Source organism: Carya illinoinensis, chromosome 4 (genome assembly GCF_018687715.1).
Source record: "Carya illinoinensis cultivar Pawnee chromosome 4, C.illinoinensisPawnee_v1, whole genome shotgun sequence".
NCBI lineage: Eukaryota > Viridiplantae > Streptophyta > Magnoliopsida > Fagales > Juglandaceae > Carya > Carya illinoinensis.
In genome coordinates, this window is record NC_056755.1 from 2,610,290 (window position 1) to 2,630,714 (window position 20,425).

General features: G+C 37.0%; 2 protein-coding genes, 1 long non-coding RNA gene and 1 pseudogene across 3 annotated transcripts; 3 read left to right on the forward strand and 1 right to left on the reverse strand.

Annotated features, from left to right (window-relative positions):
• Positions 1–4,454, forward strand: LOC122306855 (protein SIEVE ELEMENT OCCLUSION B-like). The gene is made up of 7 exons (XM_043119381.1): positions 1–686; positions 1,141–1,245; positions 1,471–1,919; positions 2,396–2,505; positions 2,641–2,783; positions 2,927–3,421; positions 3,568–4,454. Exons 1-7 carry the CDS (start codon positions 93–95, stop codon positions 4,216–4,218), a joined length of 2,547 nt encoding a protein of 848 aa, XP_042975315.1. The 5' UTR covers positions 1–92; the 3' UTR covers positions 4,219–4,454.
• A 98-nt stretch (positions 4,455–4,552) lies between these two features.
• On the forward strand, positions 4,553–7,653 carry LOC122306856. Its single transcript, XR_006241557.1, has 2 exons — positions 4,553–5,202; positions 6,226–7,653. It is a non-coding gene; the product is annotated as an uncharacterized LOC122306856 (long non-coding RNA).
• A 2,972-nt stretch (positions 7,654–10,625) lies between these two features.
• On the forward strand, positions 10,626–14,898 carry LOC122306858 (alpha/beta hydrolase domain-containing protein 17B-like). Its single transcript, XM_043119382.1, has 6 exons — positions 10,626–11,098; positions 11,907–11,943; positions 12,059–12,295; positions 12,402–12,449; positions 13,795–14,273; positions 14,550–14,898. Exons 1-6 carry the CDS (start codon positions 10,797–10,799, stop codon positions 14,569–14,571), a joined length of 1,125 nt encoding a protein of 374 aa, XP_042975316.1. The 5' UTR covers positions 10,626–10,796; the 3' UTR covers positions 14,572–14,898.
• Positions 14,899–14,900: 2 nt separating this feature from the next.
• Positions 14,901–18,176, reverse strand: LOC122306857 (annotated as a pseudogene).
• Positions 18,177–20,425: the final 2,249 nt, after the last annotated feature.

Here is a 20,425-nt window from a genome sequence, read left to right on the forward strand (position 1 = left end):
GCCAAATTGCAACAAGCACACAAGCCACATTCTCCTCCTCGATCCAATACCTCGAGTTTCTTATAACCTTCCTTTGCTTTGTCTTGCACAACATGGACAGCCAGTTGGGTGGCAGTTCTTCGCAGCAACCCACCCGGTCTAACAATCCTTTACAGGGCACATTTCAGCAACCAAGCCAACTGGGCAATGTGCCACAACCCTTACCCTCCCAACTGGGTTCTGTGCAGCAACCCTCCCAAGTACCGGGTTCTCTCCAGCAATCCTCCCAGCTGGGTTCTCTGCAACAACCCGGCCTGACTACCAATGTGTTACAAGGTTCCCTACAGCAACCAAGTCAGCTGGGTTCATTTCAGCAGCCAAGCGGCCATCTGGGTTCATTCCAGCAACCTAGCCATCTGGGTTCACTGCAGCAACCGAGCCATCTGGGTTCGTTGCAGCCCACCAACCCGCAGCTAGGTGCTTTGCAGCAATACGGCCTCACCAACAGGTTCTCGCCTAGTTCTATGCAGCAATTGATCAAAGGTGATCGAAGCATGATAACATTGTCCGATGACAATGTGATGGTGAAGCAAGTTCTGGGAACCCATGCTCCAGATGGCCGAGAAGTTGATATCAGACCCCTTCTTTATATTGTCGAGGACATTCTTAATCGTGCCAGTTTGAATCCTGAGGGCCTAATGATAACGGTACTAATATTAACCATTTTCTTTCAAGAAATTAACGTTTTATGAAAAACAATTAGAAGCATCAGCAAACTTGATGCTACAGATCGATGCATGTCTAATTAATTTATCTCAATTATGCATTTGTGCATTGTTTTCGTCCCTTAATTAAGTACTACTTGTCAAATCACCACTTATTTCAAAAATTTAAGCTCATAAGAAGAGATAAATTTTATTGTTTATATGATATTCTTAACACTCCCTTCATATGTGAGCTAATCTCTTTCTCAATAAGTAGGCCCAACATGTGGGACATTTAATTAAATGGATAAAATGTAGAGTCAATGTTTGAATTCAGGACATATGCTCTTATACCATCATGTGAAATCTCCAATTGTCCAAAAAATGTAAGTTCATAGAAAGTGATTGATTTTATTATTTGTATTATATTCTTAACATTACTTGTATTTTACTACAGGGTACTCAAGCGCAAGTTGAATACTTGGAGGACAAGAGTCACCAAGCCAATTTCCTTCTCCTGGTTGATGCTCTGTCACATATAATTGATCGAATTTCCTGTGAGGTAATTGTATCCAACCATATATACAACATTTTATATATGCTACATATGATATGTCTATCTCAAATAATTATTTCTCACAAATAGTATATGCAACGTCAATATTCTAGCTAATACCTAACCTAAAGATCAGTTTATAATTTCCCTGCAGATTATTAAGTTTTATATATGGATTGACATCAATATGTACACATTCATGAAATAATCTATACATATATGAATTTTCAGATACAATACAAGGCTATTGGTGGCTCGGATGCACACCAAACGACACTTTCAATATTTCACTTGGTGTCTTCCTTTGCATGGGATGCTAAGATGGTCTTGGCCCTTGCGGCTTTTGCTTTGAACTATGGAGAATTCTGGCTCCTTGCCCAGATTTACTCAACAAACCAACTTGCAAAAGCAATGGCATTCTTAAAGCAAGTACCTGGCATCATTGAGCATGCAGGCTTATTGAAACCTAGGTTCGACGCACTAAATGATCTGATCAGGGCAGTATTGGAAGTAACACGGACTGTAGTTGAGTTTAAAGAGTTACCATCCGCGTATATCACCCAGGAGGTGCCTGCATTATCCTCAGCCTTCGCTCAAATTCCAACAGCTGTCTATTGGACCATCAGGAGTATTGTAGCTTGCGCAGCTCAAATTAGTAGCTTCACCAGCTTGGGCTATGAGTATGTATTTTCAGTCATCCATCCTTTAAAACCTTGAACACACACACACACACACTTACTTAGAGTACATATAGTAGGACAATCACAAGGCCTTTTATGCAATTGGCCTAAGTAATATACCCAAATTATTGAAAAGGAAATAATATTTTGCATGAACTACCAGTACATTTTTTAATTTGCACCACAAAACTATCAAATTGGACATAAAATTACGTTATCTTATAATATGCACTCTCAGTTTGGATGTGAACATTATAAATATGGATTAAAAAAAGACGTGACAATCTTGATGGGATCATGATCATTGATGTTGCAAATTGGCGGCTTTGACATTTTTTTTGTATGCAAATTAAAAAATCATGTGACAGTTCCTGATCATGAAAGTGCGAAATATAATTTTCTCTTTTTAAAAGTAAGAGTTCATGCGGTGCTTTTTCCTAGCACAACACTACTAAATTAATGGATGTTGATCGCAGGTTTGTGGTCTCCACCACAGAAGCATGGGAACTATCCACCCTAACTCACAAGCTCAGAACCATACGTGACCATCTTAAAAAGCAGTTGGAAATATGCAACCAATACATAGGTATATATACAGATATAAGTCATTTTTATGTCAAATATATATAGATCAATTAACCATGCAATATTGCCATGAAAGAAAGAAATATTAATACATGATGTAGAGCTAGCAGTACTGAGACTCTGTCATTAAATGCAGAGGAGAAAAGGGATGTTGAAGCCTTTCAAATGCTCGTCAATCTCTTCGAGATGATCCATATTGACAATATGAAGCCTCTCAAGGCCATTATTTACCCTAGGGATGATATTCAGCCTCTTTTTGATGGTTACGCCAAGAAAAGGGTTGGCTTTTCTAAACACAATATGCATACATTTCTATCATTAATTATTGTTACAACACCATATGTATACATATATAATATATTAATATGTTACTATATATGATTGATTTTCTGTAACTCATGATCATGTTTTTGCAAAAACAGGTTAATATAGATGTTCTCAGGAGGAAAAATGTGTTACTACTCATTTCCAGCTTGAACATCTCCCAAGATGAGCTATCAATTCTGGATCAAATTTACAATGAATCCAGGGTGGTCCAATCAGCAAGGCTTGAGAGTCAGTATGAACTTGTGTGGATTCCGCTGGTAGACCGTTCCCTCCCATGGACTGATCCCATGCAAAAACATTTTGAGAGCCTGCAATCTTCAATGCCATGGTACACTGTTTACCACCCTAACTTGATAGGGAAGGCGGTGGTCAGGTTCATAAAGGAGAAGTGGCATTTCAGGAATAAGCCTATCCTTGTGGTGCTAGACCCTCAAGGAAGGGTTGTGTCCCCTAATGCAATTCACATGATGTGGATTTGGGGAAGCAATGCCTTCCCTTTCACTAGCGCCAGAGAAGAAGCACTCTGGAGGGATGAGACTTGGAGGCTTGAGCTACTGACTGATGGCATTGACCCAACAATACTAAACTGGGTGAGCATGCTGCATGCAGTACTAGTGTGCATGCATTGTAATTAATTATGCTTGCATGCTATACTAATCTATATATATATACATGATATCAATTAATGCTGATCAAATCCACTTCTCCACTTCTGTACACATTTTTTGATGAACAGATTAAAGAAGGAAAATACATTTTCTTGTATGGAGGGGATGACATTGAGTGGATTCGAAAATTTACGAACACAGTACGTGCAGTTGCATTGGCAGCAGACGTATCCTTAGAGTTGGCCTATGTGGGAAAGGGTAGCAAACGGGAGCAAGTCCGACGAGTCTTGGCGACCATTGCTGTGGAGAAGCTGGGTCATTGTTGGCAAGACCTAGCCATGATGTGGTTCTTCTGGACCCGCCTCGAGAGCATGTTGTTCTCCAAGATTCAGCAAGGCAAGGCTGACGACCACGGCGACCCCATGATGCAAGGGATCAAGAAGCTCCTTAGCTATGATAGAGATGGCAGCTGGGCTGTGCTCTGTAAAGGGTCTTCTGTGGTAGTCAATGGGCATGGGAACTCCATCCTGCCTACCCTGAATGAGTTTGACAAATGGAAGGAAAATGTGCGCCTTCAAGGGTTTGATGTGGCTTTCAAGAACCACCACGACTTGCTACGAGGTGAGACTTACCCCTGCTGCCGTTTCGAGTTCTCGCACTTTGCTGGAAGGATCCCAGAGGGAATGAGATGCCCTGAATGTCACAACAGCATGGAGAAGTACACCACTTACCTCTGCTGCCACGATGAAGCCAGTACTCCAAACATATTGTATAGTTAGAACAACCTAATCAACCACTGCATGCATAATTTCCTTCCAGCTAGCTCGCAGCTATATGCACGCTGGCTCAAAATAACAATCAATTGTGTGTGTTTTGATTTTATATCCTTCCATCTTTATATTAATGTACGCAATATATATGTAAGAGTGTGAGAAGGCATGATCTCAGTGGCCATTTCCTGGTCGCTTATAATGTTTGATGCTATAAATAAAAAGTACTTCGTGTGATTTAATCATCCGTTGTTGATTATTTATGTATAAAATTCAGTCTACTACGATTAAATCTATGATTAATTATATATATATAAACATATAAAGGGTGTTTACCATGAACCATACTGTGTCACATTCCTTTATAATCCATTATTCTTCTTTCGATTTGTGATTTTCTCATTGGTTATAATCAAATCCTTTAATGTTTTTATTTATTTTTTAAATAAATATAGTTAAGGTGGCCCTCTTCGAAAAATTTTGAGTTACCTGTCCAGATTCTTTTTTTATTTTTTATTTTAATAAACTTGTCCCCAATTTCTTACGATTACGAAACGAATGCGATTCCATCCCCTAATCAGAAAAGAACGTCGTCGTGCAAGATTATTGCTTGGAATTCAATGGCTTTAGCGCTCCACAATCTCCTCAGAAAATCGCCAGCCGCAAAATTCATTTCCGCTTTGCAAAACCACGAGCCCCGAATCCCACCGCACCTCTTATTTTCCATTTCTCCCTTCTCATCGAATCCACCAATCCAAGATCGTTTCGGACTTGACGCAAAGCAGAGACCCATTCCCAATTCTCGCGAATTTATCCCAGCTTATATGGGTTTTACTTCAACCCGATTTGCTCAACTGGGTCCGTCCCATCTAAGACAGTTGACGCGATTGCTGGACAGTGTGGGCGGATAATGTGAAGAAGAAGAGAAAGAGAAAGATGAACAAGCACAATTACAAGATGCTGAGGAAGCGTCTCAGGGAGCACAGACTTTAGGTGCCTTTCTTAGGAGATAGTTGATGATGTTTTGGTGAATATAGCGGATTCGCTAATTTGTTTAATTTGAAATTATTTGATACTCAAGACCTCACCTTTATCCTTCCTTTTAAGCGAGATAGTGGAAGATATTGTTTAAAAGTGGGGTTATTTTGTATTCCTACTTTTTCTTTCTGGTAATAAGAAGAATTTTTGGAGCTCAGTTTGCTGATGATAGCTTAGGTTAATCTTCAGCTGTTTTGAAGTACGTTGCTATTTAGTTGGTCGTGGAATAGGATGCATCTAATTGAGGTTTATGCTCTTGTATCTATGCACGTATATGCATAACTTCACCGTGCATTTTAGTTTGCATTGTAGCAAATGTTCATGTGGTGCTTATTAACTTGAATTTGCTGATCAGTTGATCTAAAGGCCGATTATTTGTAGATGAGAGCTAGACCTCTAGAGTTATATACCTGTGCGTTGCTCCTGCATGCCTTGTAGCGCGTGTGCTTATGGTGAGCTGTTAATGCAAGTTTCGGGACTTCTCCTAATTTGAGTGGGGATCTGGTTCCTTTGTCAATAAGCACAACTAGAATTATCTATCCGGAATGTGGGTTTTACATGGTGAAATGGGCTCTCAAATTACGTATTGTTCACTTAAGGTGAAAGAGGGGTATTATTTCTGCTGGCATACGTCTCATTCTGTAGTCTTTAGCCTCTATCCCATCATTAGTTATTGTAATTGCGGTTCTCTGTTTTCCAAATGAGTTTATATTTATGAAAAGTATTGTTTGAGGGAGGGATGAGAAACAGGGTTTGCACATACATGTGCATATATCTGTCCGTGGAGGTAGTGATATTAAAGCATGCCTATATCTAATTGCCTGCATCTGTTGCATAAAATTATTAGAAGACACGGGATCAAGGCTGCAATGCTCCAAAATATTTCTTTGTGATCTAGATCAGCTCGAAACAACCCTAATTTCTTAGCCCTGAAAATTTACTCGGAATTGATATTACGCCAAATATGGTTATTTGTAGATCAGCTGAGAAGAAAAGAAGACGATTGTAGATCTGCAACTGTCCCCTACCCCATGGAAGCACCTCGGATCTATGTGGTCAACTTCATAAAAGCGGATATCGTAGTAAGATTTGTTTTCATTTTACTAGTTTGAAGCTTACAGTTGAAATTATAAAAGGATCAGTTTTGCTTCTTTACCAAGGCTTGGACAAAGATGTTGAATCACGGTGGATCAATTTACTCTACTGCCCCTTTTGCTCTATATGAAAGTTTTTAACCATTTGAGATTCTTCATATTCTATCATAGTGAATGTCCTCCAACCATGTTCCTTACAAGTATTTCTCATAAACCATTTCTCAGAGTTGTGTGACTGCATATTTTTTTCTTTTTTTCCTCTGCTTCTGTTTCTTTTTACCCATGTCTTTAATATTATTCGGTAAAGCTTGAGTTTTATGATTCTCTTCTTGTATGCAATGATAATTTTTTAACATTTGGCTTATGTCTCTCATCGATTGGCATTAGTAGCACTGCCAAAAATACTTGTGATCCTCATTCCTCACACGTCTGGATTTTAGAGCATCAAGGTGAGTCCCAGGGAATTTCTTCTTTTTCAGCTTTGGGAGTTGAGATTGTTTGTTTACTCCACAGGAATTGTAGTTGAGCAATATGGATGACAACCATGATCCCAGTCGATTTATTCTTCCTGTTTGTTTTCCATTTTTACTGCTCTCCCCAAGCCAATTCTCTCTCCCTTTTTCTTTGGGTATGGTAACCAATCTTACACTACATCAATAAACCTGCAAGATATGTTTGTTCAGGATGTGTGCGGCAATTGTGGTTGAAGATAATCCAAACGTTTCATGTAACATCACCCAAAACTTGTCTTTATGCGCTCGGCTGCTAATGTTTACATCTTTTGTGACACCAGCGATCTTGATGGATGGAAAGGACAAGCCCTTCTCCCTGACCGAGTCAAAGTAGCCTGCTCAGTGCTGACCAGCACCACAGCACTAACTACCACCCTTAAAATTTGGGTGCTCCTGCCATATTAAATTGAACAAGGCACAGGATGTAAGGTCTTTGGTCATATGTGAAATTCAGCAGTTTATTATGGCACAGAGATTTGAAGTTTTTAACCTTTCTGCCTTGTGTTAGAGCACCCCATCTATGGGTGCTAAATATTTGGTAACAGTACGACGCATATTTACAGTAGATACGCACAATACTCCTCTCTTAAAGCACACATTCTCTATAGAAGATTCACAGAATACTTGTTATTGGGAACAAGAAAGAGTTCAGTTTTCTGAGATGTACCCAGAATTAGTAAAACCTTCTCATGGATTTCCCTTGTTGTGGTTAGATGTAGTTCTGTTATTTACCTTGGGAAAACAGAAGCGTTGGAACCACCCAAAAATTATAATGCATATCAGGTGAGGAATTTGCAACAGTTCTGCTGCGGGCAAGGGACATGTCTCATCATTCAATCCAATAACAAGAAGATAGAGTTAAGGTGAGTGAGACCCACCACCTATCTCTTTTCATTTAATTAATTTTATGGACCATGTGATGACATAAACATCCCTTTATTCAATCACTGGCCATATTCCTAGTCATCCTTTTTTAAGTACACTAGTTGCCATTTAGTCAGTTTTCACCCATAAGATTAGTGCTTGTCTTGAGACCTTGATTCCAAGCACAGTCCTGAAATTAGGGTCCATCAGGTGTGGCCATTATCATGGTTTGTTGCATTTATGGTCCTACATGATATTGGTAGACCAGAAAATCAACACGATTAGTTTGGACAGAATGACAATATAATATGTGCAAAGCATATTTTATGCCTCTCGTGGAACTTTTTCTTGGGTGCTGTCTTGGGTTTCGAAGTATGAGAAAAGTTGGTGATGTGAGTTCATTCGAAATAAATCTTTTGTTATCTGCTGCATTTGGTCTAGAAATCATCAAATAAGATCCCAATCATGTTATTTTGCATATGTTCGTGTACCATGTTTACGGATCTTCCAGTTTTTGCTATCATTCCGTGGTTTTGAGTGGTAGGTACAGGTGAATTTAGATTATCTAGAGTTCAGAACTCTAAAAGATATAGTGAGAGAGGGATAGATACATAGCAGTGAATCAAAATCAGCTACAAGTTTCCTGGAGAGTGAAGTGAAGGAAGAGTGATATCCTTTGTTGGCAAAATATGCCTTTTTATCACTTCAGCTTCTCTTGGATTTGATATTTTCCTATTTAAATTCTCGACATCTTGATTTGAGCCATTTCATCGTAGATAGCATGACTTGAATCTCACATTTCTAATTGAGATAGATTTTAATACTATCTGTAATGTTTCATGAGGTGGCCTATTCATATATGGACTCGTACTATAAAAAAATGAGTTAATAATACAATTTGAGTTATATTAAAATCATTATAAAAAACAAAAAATCTTCACTTCCTAACAATATAAGAACCCACTTACAATCCTCAACATAATCAGATATCAAATTCAATACTTTCTAGGCTTTTTTTGTATGAAGTTTGACAGTAAAAGGTCAAAAGGGACTTCCCCATATTGAAAACTCTATGACCATTTCTTTATTTTTTTCTCATAAAAAATTAATATTTATTGATAGAAAAATATTTTTATTTATAAATTGATGTGTCATCAATTAAACAAATAAAAAAAAATTGAATTACTATTTTCTAAATTCATAATGTATTATCAATCACGTAAAGTTTCAATTCTTTTATAATAAACTTAAATTTTGTATAAACTTACTATTTTTTAGTTAGAGAAACGTCCAAGAGAAACCCAAAATGGCAAAATCTTGCCGAGATTTTGCCAGAATTCGGGGGTACAAAACCGTCCTCGGCTGCATATATACCAGCTGGCCAATCCTAATCCCTAAATCTGCAAATTGCCATAAAAAATATTCACATGAACCCCTTTATAATTACAATAGAATATTCTTGGATCTAGAGTTATTAAACCTCAATAAGATACTAGTTTTTATTACGAAAAATGATATTGATAATTGTGAGTATGCAAGTAGCATGTAATCACTTTAAAAAAAATAAATAAATATGAAATTTATATGAAAAAAATAATAATAATTTTTTAATAATAGATTTTACTCTTTTTTAAAATAACTGTACGATATTTACATATTTCAAGATTATACATAACATTACTTTATTATTATTATTATTATTATTATTAACCAGGCTTCTTAACATCCGTTGAGGTTTCTCTACGCAGTCTGTCAATAGTTCAATGTTTGTTCTTTCACAATCATTGGATTTTTTTCTCACGATTATCCTTTAATTGATCGAATTCTTTTTTTATTTCACTTTAAAGCTATTTTTTTCAATAAGAACTCCATTCACTCTTTATAATTATTATTTTTTAAAATTAGAGAACTCCATTCACACTTTTATTAAAGAATGAGTAAAACAATTGAAAAGTTTAAATTTATCTCAATCTATTTCATATATTTAAGCACAAATCTCAAATTATTTATATTTAAACATATCTCAATGAGTTTCACAAAATACTATTATTCACATATCAACTTAAATCATCTGAGATTAGCTCACCAATCAAACGTAGCTACTTAGTTACGATACATAATCTTCAGATTTTTCGAAAAATGATTTAGTTAAAAAAATTTTTGATAAAGATTTCTAGTTGAAATAAATAATAAATTCGGTGGAAAAAAGATAAAGTTCAAGATTTAAAGAGAAAAAAATATATAAGAGAAATGATATACCCATAAATAAATTTTTTAAAAGTAAATTGTGATATTTTTTTTATTATGATGTAACATATCAATCTCGCTAATATGTAAGTTTGCTTTTATGAAATTATTTTATGGAAGCATTTGTGATTGACAAAACTGTAAAAAAGAGATACTATTTTTGTAATTAAACATTTTTTGTTTTCTTTTCTTGGACAAAAGAGAGTAAGCATTCAGTTCTATATGGAGTTAGGTAGGAGAGGTCAAATATAAATATGTAAAGTAGATGGGACCAAAGAAGGGTGATGGAAAACCAGACATGCTCCTTGAAGAGATTGGTGGAACAGTTTAAATTTGAAAATAATGGGCAAAGTAAAATCATATTTTAGAAAATAAATTAAAATAATGGAGTCAAATGAATCAAACCCATTAAGATCTAACTATAATATTTTGAAAAGAAAATTACAAAAAAAAAAAGGGAGAAAGGAATCAAATCAATGTCTATGTGTTGAAGACAAGTTACTTTTATCCACATGTTGGGTTCAAAAGGTACCCATTTTACAAATAATAATTGACAGAAAACTTTGAGCTGTATCTTCTTCTTCTTCTCGGTTTTTTTTTTAATAAATAAATAAAAATATTACTACTGTGATAATCTCTGCTTGACCCTACCATAGCCATCATTGTATATGCTTATTGACCCATGTAAAAATAAAAGGCAAGAGTAGTAAAAGCGGAATGAGAAGTGGAATGAATGTCCATTTCAACCAGTTCTCTTTACTATTAACAGAGAAATTGAGAAGCGAAGATTAGAAACTCGCAGAAGCGGAGCTAGAGGCAGAGGGGCAGAGAGATGGGTGGGGTGACGTCCTCCATGGCGGCCAAGTTCGCTTTCTTCCCGCCGAACCCACCTTCATACAAGCTGGTCAAGGATGATTTCACGGGTCTCCTGCTTCTCAGCCCGTTTCCCCACCGTGAAAACGTCGAGGTTCTCAAATTGCCGACCCGTCGGGGCACCGAGATTGTCGCAATCTACATTCGACACCCCATGGCCACCTCCACTCTTCTCTACTCTCACGGCAATGCCGCCGATCTGGGACAGATGTACGAGCTCTTCATTGAGTTGAGCATCCACCTCCGCGTCAATCTCATGGGGTACTCGAATTTAGCTGTCTTTTTTCTCTGTCTTTCGTGCAAGATTTGAACTTTTTGGTGCTTTTTTTGTTTTTTTTGTTTTTCTCGTTTTTAGTTAGTTTTGGCATCTGCGTGGTGGAATTTTTGAGCTTTCTGCTGTGGTCTTTCTGGTTTTTTTAATTGGGCTCATTGTTTTTTTGATAGTTGTTGTTATTAAGATTGTGATTTGCTAGGAATTTTGTGGGTGGGTTTGGTTGTCTGTGCCTTGGTTTTATGAGCGGGAGTACCGTGTGTTAAGCTCGGATTGTCGACAATTAACTGAAAATGGAGATTCGGTCGGTTATTTATAGTTTTAGCGTGGTTTAATTTAGCCTCAAGATTTGATTGGGACGGAAGCTTATATAATTTGAATTGCTTCATGGACATATAAATCCATTTTAGAAAAAATTCAAATTATTTTTTATGCTGAATTTTTGTCGTTTGATCTACCTTTTTCCCCATCCGAAGTGAACACGTGCTTGTTTCCAAATAGAAACCCCCCTCCCCTCCCTCCGGTTTAGATTGAGGACTGCGTGCTTTGTGACTGCAATGAACTATAACTATATCTTTATGTTTTATTTCGTAGTCACTTACTAGTGCTTGTTTCCAAATGCGGATAGTCAACCTCATGCTGATGCAGCGAGTACAGTGTGGAGTGATTGGTCCTTGAGTTTTAAGTGTGGGTGTCTTTATTATATGTTTAAACTTCAGGAGCGTCTTATTGTAGACGAAGTGCCTGACAAAGCATAAAAACGGCAGCTTTCTCATACAAATTGGTAACTTTGTGCAGGTATGACTATTCTGGATATGGGCAATCATCTGGAAAGGTTTGATGTAAATTGGAAAATTGCTGTTTACAAAACTAGTTTGTTCTGTAAATTGTGGCACTTGGGTCAATGTTGAAATTATCATCTTAAAGCACATCTCTTTTCCTTATTGTAGCCTAGTGAGCAGAATACATATTCAGATATTGAAGCTGCATACAAGTGTCTTGAAGAAAGCTATGGTACTAAGCAGGAAGATATCATCCTTTATGGTCAATCTGTTGGAAGTGGCCCCACTTTGGACCTTGCTTCTCGGCTACCTCAGTTAAGAGCTGTTGTTCTGCATAGTCCCATACTCTCTGGCTTAAGAGTCATGTATCCTGTAAAGCGTTCATACTGGTTTGACATATACAAGGTAATATAATTCTGTTCAGTTTTCTTTTTGTATTTACTAGGTTCGATTGTTACATTCATGGATTCTTTAATCTAATATGACACTGTTTTCTGTTGTTTGAGTGCAGAATATTGACAAAATCCCGCTGGTCAACTGTCCTGTTTTAATCATTCATGTAAGCATGCTAATCTAAGTGGTTCCTGTTTTATAATCACCAAGGCTAAAAATCCTAATCATATTGACGTTAGATATATGAGACAGCTTTTCATTTCTTCTTTAATATGCTGCATATTGCAAACTATAATTTGATACAGCAGAATTTAACATTCATATGGGATAACCTGTTTGTTGGGCTTGACGCATTTAGAATACTATTTTCTTTTTCTAACTTCTGAATGTCAAGTTGCATCTATAAAATCTTATTTCATCACCAATTTCATTTTTTTGCTGCCCATTTAGGTTCTGCTCTGGTCCAATTATTTTCAATCAAGTCTGATACAAGTAGTACTGAACCTGTCTTGTGGCCCATGAAGGGGTTCAAATTCTAAGTCCAAAGAAAAAGATACCTGTTACGGCAGTAGTACAAATATTTAGACGTCTCATATTAGGTATGGTTCATAGAAAAGAAATCACCTCAGTGAGAGGGCTATGGGATAAGTACTCACATAGAGGGGCCACAGTTGACCTTCCTTTATGTATGATCGAATTGAGTCTCTGTACTGTGTTATTGTTTGGATGGTCAGTACAGTATCTAGCTTTTATATCTCAGAGGATTTTGCTTTTGAGTTGGACAAAACTTCTGGTGATCATAAAATAACAGGTCAAGGAGGGAAAATAATTTGAGTTGCAATTTGTAAACATTACAGAAAGGGACTCCCTTCCATTTTTTTTCTCTTCTATTTAGTTCTTGAGCTTGGAAGAATAATAATGTGTTGAATTTCTGGGAACTTTGTATTCAATTCAGTGCATGCTCAACACAATATAGGGAGAGTTTATCTGTAGGTAGGGTGAAACAAACTTGCATTGTTAGCTTGGAAGGCTTGGGATTCTAGAAAAGTTTATTCATGATTTTACTTATTATAAAAAAAAAATTATTCATCATTTTTAACATCCCTAATTCAAGGCCAATAATAATAGTATCTTTGTTGTCATTAAATTCCTCTTATATAAAATATGTTATGGGTTTTCCTCTCCGAGGGCATTCTTTTTTAAGTAAGCATACCCCTTGACCTCATTCCACCGTGTCTTCTTGATTTTCATAGTGGCAAAGATCCCCCGCTTTGAGCTAGTATGTCTGTATAATATATGTATGACTCTGTTCTGAATACTTAGTTTAATGAATGAATCTTGTTGGGGAAAAAAAAAAGTATTTACAATCATAAATAGATTGTTTGCTTCCCACCAACAGAAAGAGGGAGATTGCTTGTGGGATGCTTCTATAAAAAAATAAGTGAAAATTATACCACATGCTGGAATAAATTACTCGTTTTATAATATGACTGTTTTATATCCTTTTGTAGGGGACTTCAGATGAAGTTGTTGATTGCTCCCATGGTAAGCAACTCTGGGAACTGTGCAAAGAGAAGTATGAACCACTATGGCTTAAAGGAGGAAATCACTGTGATTTGGAGCTCTATCCCGAGTACATCAGGCATCTCAAGAAATTTATCTCAACTGTTGAGAAGTCTCCTTCCCAAAGATACAGTTCCAGGAGAAGCACAGACCAGTTTGAGCAGCCTCGAAAGAGTACTGATTTTTTTGAAGTTTCAAGGAAGAGCACAGATAGAAGAGAGAAACCAAGGCAGAGCACTGATAGGCCTGAAAAACTGAAAAATCTGTCCACCAATGTTGATAAGCTAGAAAAATTAAGAATCTCTTTTGACCATGTGGAAAGGTCTCGGAGAAGCGTGGATTGCCACGAGAAGTCTCGGAAAAGCATCGACCACCAGCTGGAACGAGCACGGAAGAGTGTTGATCGGCTGGATAGATTACGAACTGGGTAATTTTTCTTATAACCAGTTGTAATATTCATCCACGGGTTTGGTATTGTGGGGAATTTATTTGGTTTTTTTTTTCCTGTTCATTTTAAAAGCATGGTTTTGCAGCTGTGTAGTTTGGCTTATGGCAGTTCTATATTTACTATGGTATGAAATGAGAAGGGTATGGTGTTACTGACAATGGGATTCCATTTTTCATTTTAGCTTGTAAATGTATTTTCCTTAATTTTTAAATTTTTAACCATTATATTAATCATTAAACCTCGATTTTGCTTCAGTCAATTGTACCCAAAAGTATAGAATACGCCTGAAAGCAGGCCAAGCAACTCTAGATTCAGGTGCTCGCGCTCCCTCGATTAATGTGTTCGTGGCAAGCCTCGGTGTATGGAACTGTACGTGGTATAGATCCTTGCTTTTGAAGAAAGGGACAGGAGGAAGGGGTGTGGGGGAACGAAGGTCTCCAAAAAATTGCACATCCTGATCGTTTGTGTTATGGTTGTGGACCTACCCACGATTCTGTATCTTTAATGGTCTTCAAGAAATTGAATATTGCGATCTTTTTACGCTGTACTTGAACATGTTAACGAACTTTATACATCACACCGCATTAGAGAGTTTGACCAATAAGCTTAATCCAATGACAAGGATCTTTTGATAATTCTGATACATTAGATAATTTAGCCGACATTCAGACAAAAATGGGAATAAGTGTACCAGATAAAGTGGAAAAAGAAAAAAGAAGAGTACATAATAGGAACTTCAAGAGAGTTTTAATTCCATTCATCTTCATCGGAAACAGCATGAAGTTCTCCCGGACATGCTGCAACTCAACCCGCAACCTTTTGTTGCCCCAGTGTTATATTTTAGCTTGTCCGAAGTGTTTCGCGTAGTTATCCTTTCGTTCTTGATGCATGACTGAAGAAAACTTCTGCTGTAAATTCTATTTGTTGAATCCAGGGAATTGTCAACAGTATAGGGCGGCAGAGCCATCTAACAGAGAAAATCTTGGTGTGCGCTCACTATGTTCGACTATGGCTGATGGTGGAAGGTGAAAAATGCAGATCTCATGGACTGTTGCAAAAAGTGGAAACAAATCTAGCCATCCACGGTAGCTTAAAACCTCATAAACCTCTCTTGCCGTTGAGACGCCCTTCAATGAAAAAGAAAACTAGATTAGTAGAATAAAACTAGAAAGTATTCATAATCCAACAAACTAAATATATTCGTTCTCTGGGATTATTCTACTTCAATTTTTGGATAGGAAGTGCTTGATTTTTTTAGTATATGATATACAACAGTTGTTGGTCATAAAAGTGCATTCTTTCTTTTTAACATGGCTGTCTCTATGAACATGGAAACCAAATATTCTGATATTTGTCTTTGGCCAATGCTATTCGTCATCTTGGATTGTAATCCCCAATCACACTAGCTAATATGGTTCATTTTAAGGGGCAAAACAAATCGAAGATGAAGAACTGCATTTATCTTTTTCTTTTGCTTCTTTTATGTCGTAAATCTTAGGCGAGAAGAATTCAGCACTCCATTACAATTGGTTTAAAAAAAAAAACCTGTAATTTCTGACCCTGTAGCATCTCTGCTTCAAGTTCATCAAATGATCTGCAGCCAAGAAAGCAGGGTCACAGCTAAGTTTTTTTGTTCACGAAATAATAACTATGCACCAGATTGATAAGATTAACCTTTTCCCTCCATTCTTTGCAAAAGCTTCTGCAACTTTTCTACTTCTTCCTCCCACTGCCATACAAGATATGGTTATAGTAAAAGCAAAACTATGCTGTAAGGAAAATTAAAGGAATCTAGCTGCTTCCTTACAGCATGTCGTAATCAGGTCAGCTACACCACAGCTCTCAAAGAAGGTCGTATCCTTGACAGATGAAAATAGAAGCTTGGAAAATGACTTCATTTCTCTCAGACCTATTCTCATGATTGCGGCCTAAGCAAACAAACAGCCAAGCCGAGATTCGATGAATAGTGAAGAAAATAAGAAAACAGATCAAATACCTTCTAGCTAAGTCAATATTGTTTGCACTAACCTTTGTGTTATTCCCCATCTCCAAGCCATCCACAAAACCTGTTCCATAACTGACTAATTCCTCTATTACTTATTAAAGTGTTTAAAAGAGAAGATAAAGAACTATGTTCTATTACCAACCTGCTGCTAAGGCCACAACATTTTTCAGGGTACCACAAAGTTCCACTCCTTCCACATCTTGGACCTATTAGCAAAAAATCACAAGCAAATCATGCCCTAGATATTGATTTGAGGTACACCGATTCATATCCAATACACTAAAATGGAATTTTGACTTCTAGTGTTCCTGCCATATTAAAATCTACCACAGATCACTCCAAGAGAATTCCTTTATTCACGTGAAGGTTTTTGGAATGATTGAAATTATAGCTCTTCATACCCATTGCACAGTAGTTTACAAAATTAATGTTTATCAATTAGACACAGTTTCTATGGCACTCACAGCCGTGACCAGGAAGTAGGGAGTACTAAACAGTTGAACCCATTTCTCTGCAATCAGACTGTTCTCTCTATATCCAACCGTTGCTTCGCTAAACTTCTCCACGGCAATCTGCATAGTAGCCTCTAGTTTTAGGAAAAGCCGATGGCAAATGAGATGGCATGTAAATCGCCAGGAAATAAAAATTGAAAATTATATTAATTACCTCGTTGGCAATGTTGGCCCCCATCAGGACACAACAATTAATCCCCAGTTGCTGGGAAATGAGAGAAGAGATCATGCATGGCCCTTCCATCTTGACCTCCATTCCTTTGATGAGGGAAATAGCCTCCACATCTCCCTTTATTTTCCCTACAAGTTTCTTACATATTCCCTCCATGAATTGATGTGGGGTCACGAAAACCAACATGTTTGCTTCCTTCACTGCATAGTGCCCCCATCAGAACAATAAACCAAAAGTTCGAGTGTAGGACACTCAGCAAAAAGCAAGAAACTAATACCTGCATTCTCAAGGTCGGGGTCTGCAACAACATTTTTTCCAAGCTTAATACCAGGAGATACTTCACATTTTCCTGTTAAGGAAACTAAAAATATTACAATGGAGATCAAATACTAAAACATAGCTAATGGTGATGCCATGCAGGGGAAAAGGTGTTTTCATCAAGTAAAAATCTTTTTGTAAGCACACTTTTTGAACCAATTCGCACACCGATATTAATTTATAAGGCATATGTTTAACGAAACGATGTGAATTGAAGATAAAAATAATTTTTATGAGATAAGATACTTTCTTTTTCTTTCAAAACTTTTTTATATTTTTTTAAATAAAAAAAGTCATCGATATGCGAATTAGTGTAAGAAAAATGCTTATATCTAACAAAACTCTTACATTAATACTGTTGATGACATCTGTGAGCTTCTCACCATTTGGTAATGTTTCCTCATACGCCCACATCCTCACCTCATCTGAATTTAACAGGAAAAGTTTGAATTCAAAATGGGTTTTCATTAATAGTACCTAATTATGGTTGGCCGGTGAAAAAGGTAGCAAAAGCAAAAGAAATCAGAAGTCTCTGTATCAGAGCGTTCATTCTTTGGAAACAGATGGTCATAAACAAAAATACAAGAAATAGAAAGCGCATGCAGGACGTGAATACCATGGAAAGAGCCGAGCCTAAGGGTGTTGGAAGCAATGAGCTTCGCAGCAACACTGCCCCAGTTACCGCTACCCACAACGGTGACTCTGGATTTGTGAGCAACTGCATCGTTGGATAAGTCGTCGTTGAGTGGCGCGGCTGCTTCCTCTTGTGTTTGTGCTTTGGCTTCCATTGCCGGAGACATTGAGGGGGAGAGAGAGATGATCAGGATGAGGATGAGATTGAGACGTGGAAGCGAGGACTGAGAGGCGAAGAGCGAGTATAAGAGGAGAAGGTGGCCTCATCGGGGACGTAGAAGCCATACACATTCCGTAAGAAACAATGCGTGTCACGTTAAATCTTCGCGATCTGATCTATGTTCATGCATTTATTGTCTCTTTGTGTGATGCTTCTTTCTGGAGATTAATGTGGAATTTAAGAGTTCCCCATTTATAGTTATTTCTGTTCTCGGCAATGTAAATTGTAATTAAAAATATATTTTTTAAACTATTTAATAAAAATTTATTATTTTTAAAAATGATTATACAACATTATATACGCCACTGTAAATTATATTTTTGTATTCAGCTGCAGGTACTAGTACTCATGGTATCCTTTCACTGGCTGCGATTTGACAGGTGGCCGATGATTATAATAATTTCAACATCTATTCCCCCGATAAAATAGGTAATAGAGCAGTAAAAAATAATCAAAGACAGACGTACGGTCCAAAGCATATTTAAAAATAATAATTAAACAAAAAGAAATGCAAAGTACCGAATCTGCAGTGCGGCTTTTGGAACCTTAACATGCCAAATGCAGCTAGCTGTTTATGCATGCGCGGCCAACCTGCATTAATGTGCCGCGGCCGGCTAGCTGGAATGATCAAGATCAGAAAGAGATCGAATTATGATTGTCATTCCAGGCATGGCCAATATCACTACAAAATTTAAATGATTACTTTTACTACTCTCTACACTTTTTATATCACTACAAAATTTAAATTTTTGTTAGAAATTAACTTTTGAAATAATAAAGTAGACCAGTGAGATCAGAGATGTCATGGCCAATATCTAATTATCTCAGTAGTCTTGCTAATCATCAGCACGTACTGTGAGAGATTTCGCCGCCGCTGCAATCTTCCTTATTAGTCGTATTGATCATGATCTAGAGTACGTTAATCAGGAATCAAACACCCATGCATGCATGCACATGACCTCAGAGGTTACATTACTAGGGAACCAAAGATTAATTTCATGATCAACAACTTCGATCCACCATATTGAAAACAAGAATGATCATCCTCCTTGTGACGCTCTCAAATTTCGTTTGGGATCGGACGGACATTTGAAGCGTCGAGACATGCAACACAAGATTACCTGCTCCCATTCATAATATATAAGATGCAATGTTCCTAACATGCATCTAATAATATGCAATATTCGCAGCGGATAAATTTTTTTCTTTAGCAATACTATGCACCAAATTAAAAATATCTCAAATGTTTAAAATATACTTCATACATAAAAACTCATTGAACAACTAAGATCACAACACTAATCCAAAATGGTTATGATCTAAAAAGTACTAGAGATGCAACTCTATCGTACAAGTAGTAATTTACGTTAACTACTATATTAACATTTACCGTCGCTTAGTCAACTGTGTCTAGTTGGTCAGCTCCTGATCCTTCTTCAGGTCCTGTAACAAAATCTACCATTCGGGAGGAATGGTAGTTGAGACTACCACAGTGAGATTTGATTACAAATCTCAGTAAGTTAACAAAAACTTCCATACAGGCTAATGATGCATGGATGACAGTAAAAGCATGAATGTATAATCAAATTCATAAGTAATTAAAGCATAACTTGACGTACAACATAGCATAATTGACATAACTTAAATTGAAACGTAAACTGAACTTGATTTGACATGAACTTGATCTGAAACTTGTCTTAACATGAACTTGTTCTGAAACTTGACTTAACATGAAAAATACATACTCCACAGTTGTTGTGGCCCCATGTACATAGCATAATTGACATAACTTAAATTGAAACGTGAACTGAACTTGACTTGACATGAACTTGATTTGAAACTTGACTTATCATAAACTTGTTCTGAAACTTGACTTAACATGAAAAATACATACTCCACAGTTGTTGTGGCCCCATGTATTCTACGTGTAAATACATACTCTACAGTTGTTGTGGCCCAATGTATTCTATACGTCACAATGCAGCTAAATACATACTCCACAGTTGTTGTGGCCCCATGTATTATACGCGTCACAATGCAGTTAAATACATACTCCACAGTTGTTGTGGCCCCATGTATTTTACGTGTCACAATTGTTGTGTCTCACATAGTCATGTATGCGTCACAATTGTTGTGACCACATACTTCGTGTGCCACAGTTGTTATGGACCTCACGAAACTGAATGTAACTCAAGATGAAACGTGACTGGAATACAAAAGGACTGAAGTCCTGACGTAACATAACGTGACTTGAACATAATTTGAAATACA